Source organism: Dendropsophus ebraccatus, chromosome 7 (genome assembly GCF_027789765.1).
Source record: "Dendropsophus ebraccatus isolate aDenEbr1 chromosome 7, aDenEbr1.pat, whole genome shotgun sequence".
NCBI lineage: Eukaryota > Metazoa > Chordata > Amphibia > Anura > Hylidae > Dendropsophus > Dendropsophus ebraccatus.
Genome location: NC_091460.1, coordinates 19,672,688 through 19,679,701, shown reverse-complemented (window position 1 = coordinate 19,679,701; position 7,014 = coordinate 19,672,688). Strand labels below are relative to the sequence as shown.

The 7,014-nt window shown below is 40.0% G+C and overlaps 1 protein-coding gene across 1 annotated transcript in view; it reads right to left on the bottom strand.

The window, feature by feature from the left end:
• Positions 1–3,060: 3,060 nt before the first annotated feature.
• EMX1 (empty spiracles homeobox 1) overlaps positions 3,061–7,014 on the bottom strand; it is a 59,645-nt gene continuing 55,691 nt past the window's right edge. The window contains exon 3 of the mRNA XM_069976311.1: positions 3,061–3,228. Coding sequence (XP_069832412.1) covers positions 3,061–3,228 — 168 coding nt within the window. The remainder of the gene's footprint in view (positions 3,229–7,014) is intronic.

Below are 7,014 nucleotides of genomic sequence, written 5' to 3'. Positions count from 1 at the left end.
AGTTATATAACATTGTAATATGCTTCAATCACCTATCTGCCCCTCTTCCCTATCTTTTCCCCCCTCATCCTCCCACCAGGAAGTGAAGGAAACTCATTCTTATCTAATGACTGTTGACCCCAGGCTGCTCTGTGGCAGCCATTTTGTGACAATGACATCATCAAGAGAGAGGCGGGTCTAAGCCCTGTTAGGCCAGCCTCCCTTTGTCAGATGACTAAGGTTGCTCAGCTCTGATTGGCTGAGCAAGCTGTAAGCCATCTAACAGTTCTACAGAGTCAGTTAGACATTACAGGAGACAAAGTGCATCATGGGAAAGCCCAAACCAGGAAGTGAAGAAAAAATGAAGACACCAACTGGAGCTTTAGTTCACCACTGGAAGTATAAGTCTTTTTGGTTGGCCATGGGCCCCGAGGAGCTCAGGGCCCTGGGCTACAACCCAATCCGCTACTGAATACAACACTTCCTGCAGGACATACAGCAGCTGATAAGTAATGGAAGATTCAAGATTTTTTAACAGAAGTAAATTACAAATCTCTGGCACCAGTTGATATGAAAGAAGAAAATGTTTGGTGAACAACCCCTTTAAGCAGAATAGCAGGTTCGCCTAGTTCTCCTGCCGTGCATCTCTATTGGTTCAGTTCCAGAGTAATGGACTATTCAGGGGCCTATTAGGTTACAGCTTCTCTAACGGCTGCCATTTTATTTTCCACCCAGTTTCCAGGCCACCCATATAACATTGATGGCTTCACTGGTGTATTATACGTAGTGAGATTCTGTCTCCATGGATAAAGTGGTCAGTGCCAATGTTTCCATCAGGAAGCTCTGCGTGCAAGACGTGTCACGTGTCTCTCTCTGCAGAGAGTGAAGTGTGACAGCACCTATGTAATCTGGCATCTGCCACTCCGCAGACACGAGAGAAAATCACCAGGGTCTGAGCGCTGAAGAGATTTGCAGCCAACCTGGCATCGGCTTTGTTCTCAGAAATAACATTTGTTGTTCTGGTGTAAAAACACAAATATTATTCCCATTCTTCCCAGCCTTAATAATGACAATCAACAAACAAACAGAGAGAGGGGGCGACCTGCTCATAGGGAGCGGGGGAGCCGCCTGGCAATTAGATGGTTCAATTAGACTCGTCTCGGGATGTAGGGGCAAAAGTCGGATCGGCAATCAAATCCACATTCACGCATTTCAGGTCCACCGCCTTCTTTTGTTTCCGGGATTAAGAGCAATGGTGGATGGGGTAGATGTAGTGTCGGACTGGCCCACCAGAGGACCGGAGAATCCTCCGGTGGGCCCCCAGCTTTAGAACCTGCACAAACACTGACTGTCAGGTTGTTTCTCACTGGTTCTTTATTGATGGGCCCCCAGGATCGTTTCCTCTGGTGGGCCCCAGATACCCCAGTTCGACACTGAGTAGATGCGGTGGAAAGACCATCAACTAAAGAGTCACCTAAATTTTAAGGTGGCCACAAACGTAAAGACATATTTCAGTGTCACAAGAATTTTGAAAAGTGCTCAGTCCAGCCCAAAAAGATGTGGCTTAGTCATTTGCCCAATCCCCCGGGCGTACTTGTCCCGGTGGTGCCCGATCTCTGCTTGGCGCCGTCTGTTTCCCGTCTCAACACAAGGACGCGCCAAAAGTGGGTGAAGGTGCCCATACAACGATCACTCAACTGACAATTATCAGTTATCTCTCCCGTCTTTCCCATACGGATGAGCATTTGAGGCTATTCCTCGGAGAACAGTTACATCAGGCATTCAACCCATCACACTCGACCATTCAACTCTACCGTCAGATGATGTTTACAGTCAGAAGCTCTGCCCCCTCCAATACACTGGTATAAGGCATATTGTCATCTAAAAGGAGAATCCCCGAGAAACTAAATAATCACAGGCAGGTAGGGGTGTGCGGGATCATAATAAAGAAGGTAAACTATCTTATTCCAGTTGCAGCTGGAGGAGCCAGGTACGTAACATACTCGGATGCCGGCCAAAAATGACATCCAGCGGGGGGGCGGGGGGGGGGGGGGCATAGTATATTTTCTTTATTATGTTCCCGCACCCCTCTGCCTACCTGTGATTTTTTCATTTTATGGGACTTCACCTTTAAGGGAGGTCACTTCTGTGGCCAGTGATTGGCTTAGAGGGCATTTCCTGTGTGTCCTGATGGAAACCAACAAGGACTGGGCTCTGCCGGAACAGTATCAGTGGGGTGTGGATCCCAATAACAATGGATAACAATGGTAGCCATTGACCAAATGTTGGTCAGCCAACAGCTATTCTTTCTGCCCTCTCTACCGACCATCCAATGAGAAGAGGGAAATAAACCATTCCATCTCGCCTAGATAGAAAGGCTCTATCGTGTAGAAACCTAACATCTCCCATCCTTCTTTGCCCCAACACCTGGCATCAGGACAAAGTTGGGACAATTCTGTACATGCTAGAAGGCCAACCAACCCAACTAATGCCCCGACTTCAGTCGACAGAGACCCTGTTCCTCCATATCCTCGATGTACAGAATCTCATCTGACAACCTATGTACCAATTTTCAGCAAAATACAGTAACCATGACTCCGTGGAGTAAGACTTGCCAGATAGTCCCTCTATATCATGTGTCTCTGAAATTGTCCCAGATGACTTCACACAAACCCCGTCTTTTTGATATTATTTTTATTAACACACATTTACACACTAAATTGGTAATAGCTACAGTTTCTTTCCTTTATCAGATAAAGAAATTAAATAAAAAAAAATTAGGGAGCAGATAAAAGATGGCTGAAAAAAAAGAGATTTTTTTTTTTTTTTTTTTTTTGCTGTATGCCTATTCTGTCCATGGTCGTGATTTGTGATGGCTGATAAAAGTCTATGGAGAAACCAGCCCGTGCATGCTCTTCACCATCACCGTTCATGACGGCCACATGATGTCCGTAACCTCCTGCAACCAACAGTACCAAGACCCCATAATGCTCACAATCGGGGATCACCAGTCAGTCATAGGTTGGTTCTTCCATTATGGGATGCATTGAAAGTTTGGTATTGCCCTTGGGGACCTTATGTTTAATCGTTGGACGTGACGTCAATGTCTTCTCCGTTGGGCTGTTTGGTGGCCAGTCTCCATCTGTTAATGTGGTGGGAACCCTTCTTCTTCTGCTCGGAGTCTGGGCCTTCCTCCTCCAGCTTCTGTCTCTTGTATTTGGTTCTCCTGTTCTGGAACCAGACCTTCACCTGTCGAGTGTCAAAAGATGACAATTAGGATAACGAAAAAAAGTCACGTCAAAAGTTTACACTTTCTTGTTAAAATTTTCGAAATTAGATTGTTTGGTTTGGTTCTATTATAGTAAATATAGGTAGTCAAGGGGGGAAGGTTGGGATCACTAGTAACCTCCGATGACCAATAAAATGGCTATTAAGGTTGATCGTCACCACTGGTCAGTTGTCAACAGAATGTAAAGTAGAGTGCTCCTACTGTTGAGATCTGAGTGGTGGTGACCACCCAGTTGACCAAGTAGGCTCTCATCAGCATATTGGGCCAATACACTGTTTGGCCCACAGTCATCTCTCCTGTCTTCCATTTAAACATGAACACTCGGCATGGCCAATCATTCAAGTGTTCTGTATGGGCGAGGAGGGAGAAGAGCAGCCTGGCTGTGGCTTACGCCTCCAAGAACAATATGGTCAGACATGTAAAATCCATCACACCCAACCCTTTTCTCCATTGACATAATTTGAAATGGCGAGGCCACCATATACCTTATATTGGTGGGTACAACCGATCTTAGTTATAAGGTATATGGGCACCTTTATGGCACCGATAGCTACTGAGTGTGTGTGTGTGTGTGTGGTGGTGGGGGCTAGAGGAAATCTGTAGATTAGCAGCTCACCATGAACTATGATGGTTGCCAGAAGTGGCTACAGGTTATCTTTTTACCTTTACTTTATAAAAAGTTGAATTTTTTTATTTATTTTTTAAATTAAAAATTATAATTGATTTCTAGCACTTTGAGGCTTTTTTGTTGTATTTTGTTGCATACAGTTGTATAGACTCCTATCAGCTGGTGAATAAAGTATCTGGCTATACTGCGGAGTGGACCAAGGAAAGAAAATGGGGGGCGGATTATCGTATGTGTGAATTGCAAAAAGAAAAAAAAAATAACATATATTTCAAACAGAATCTACTGGGTGAGAACTCAGCGTGATGGCTGCTATACACACTGACTAATTCCAAGATATTCAGTGTGAGCAGCGAGCTCTCATTTGGCCACAATCCATGGGAATGTGAAAATGCAAACTGCATATTTAATACTCCAATTTTAACATGCAAAAGTGCGTGATGATCAGCAGAGAGACTTCTAGGGACGAGACGCACCAAGACAACCGGGCAACAGGTCACATCACAGAATGGTGGCTTATAGGACCCAGAACACCAGACCCACTTATAGTGCAGCTCCAGACCTACTATGTGTAACCAGCTAATAGTAAGGAAAGCCTCGAAGGATTCCTCCACCACTGCCAACACTATCTATCTCCTATCTATCTATCTATCTATCTATCTATCTATCTATCTCCTATCTATCTATCTCCTATCTATCTATCTATCTATCTATCTATCTATCTATCTATCTATCTATTATCTATCTATCTATCTCCTATCTATCTATCTATCTATCTATCTATCTCCTATCTATCTATCTATCTCCTATCTATCTATCTATCTATCTCCTATCTATCTATCTATCTATCTATCTATCTATCTCCTATCTATCTATCTATCTATCTATCTCCTATCTATCTATCTATCTATCTATCTATCTATCTATCTATCTATCTATCTATCTCCTATCTATCTATCTATCTATCTATCTATCTATCTATCTATCTCCTATCTATCTATCTATCTATCTCCTATCTATCTATCTCCTATCTATCTATCTATCTATCTATCTATCTATCTATCTATCTATCTATCTCCTGTCTATCTATCTATCTATCTATCTCCTATCTATCTATCTCCTATCTATCTATCTCCTATCTATCTATCTCCTATCTATCTATCTATCTATCTATCTATCTATCTATCTATCTCCTATCTATCTATCTCCTATCTATCTATCTCCTATCTATCTATCTATCTATCTATCTCCTATCTATCTATCTATCTCCTATCTATCTATCTATCTATCTATCTATCTATCTATCTATCTCCTATCTATCTATCTCCTATCTATCTATCTATCTATCTATCTATCTATCTATCTATCTATCTATCTCCTCTCTCTCTATCTATCATCTATCTATCTCCTATCTATCTATCTATCTATCTATCTATCTATCTCCTATCTATCTATCTATCTATCTATCTCCTCTCTCTCTATCTATCTCCTATCTATCTATCTATCTATCTATCTATCTATCTATCTATCTATCTATCTCCTATCTATCTATCTATCTATCTATCTATCTATCTCCTATCTATCTATCTATCTATCTCCTATCTATCTATCTATCTATCTATCTATCTATCTCCTATCTATCTATCTATCTCCTATCTATCTATCTATCTATCTATCTATCTATCTATCTATCTCCTATCTATCTATCTATCTATCTATCTATCTATCTATCTCCTATCTATCTATCTATCTATCTATCTATCTCCTATCTATCTCCTATCTATCTATCTATCTATCTATCTATCTCCTATCTATCTATCTATCTATCTATCTATCTATCTATCTCCTATCTATCTATCTATCTATCTATCTATCTCCTATCTATCTATCTCCTATCTATCTATCTATCTATCTATCTATCTATCTATCTATCTCCTATCTATCTATCTATCTCCTATCTATCTATCTATCTATCTATCTATCTATCTATCTATCTATCTATCTATCTATCTCCTATCTATCTATCTCCTATCTATCTATCTATCTATCTATCTATCTATCTATCTATCTCCTATCTATCTATCTATCTCCTATCTATCTGTCTATCTATCTCCTATCTATCTATCTATCTCCTCTCTCTCTATCTATCATCTATCTATCTCCTATCTATCTATCTATCTATCTATCTATCTATCTATCTATCTCCTATCTATCTATCTATCTATCTATCTATCTATCTATCTATCTATCTATCTGTCTATCTATCTCCTCTCTCTCTATCTATCATCTATCTATCTCCTATCTATCTATCTATCTATCTATCTATCTATCTATCTCCTATCTATCTATCTATCTATCTATCTATCTATCTATCTATCTCCTATCTATCTATCTATCTATCTATCTATCTATCTCCTATCTATCTATCTATCTATCTCCTATCTATCTATCTATCTATCTCCTATCTATCTATCTATCTCCTATCTATCTATCTATCTCCTATCTATCTATCTCCTATCTATCTATCTATCTATCTATCTATCTATCTATCTATCTCCTATCTATCTATCTATCTATCTATCTATCTCCTATCTATCTATCTATCTATCTATCTCCTATCTATCTATCTATCTATCTATCTCCTATCTATCTATCTCCTATCTATCTATCTATCTATCTATCTATCTATCTATCTATCTATCTATCTATCTCCTATCTCCTATCTATCTATCTATCTATCTATCTATCTATCTCCTATCTATCTATCTCCTATCTATCTCCTATCTATCTATCTCCTATCTATCTCCTATCTATCTATCTATCTATCTATCTATCTATCTATCTCCTATCTATCTCCTATCTATCTATCTCCTATCTATCTCCTATCTATCTCCTATCTATCTCCTATCTATCTCCTATCTATCTATCTATCTATCTATATATCTATCTATCTATCTATCTCCTATCTATCTATCTATCTATCTATCTATCTATCTGTACATAACACACCCATTCTATGGGGTCACCTGTGTAAATAAACAGAGTGTCAGCGGTGACAGGAGGTGAAGACCTGTTACCCGGTATAATACTGCCAGTCAGTGACAGAGAGGAATCCGCCTCC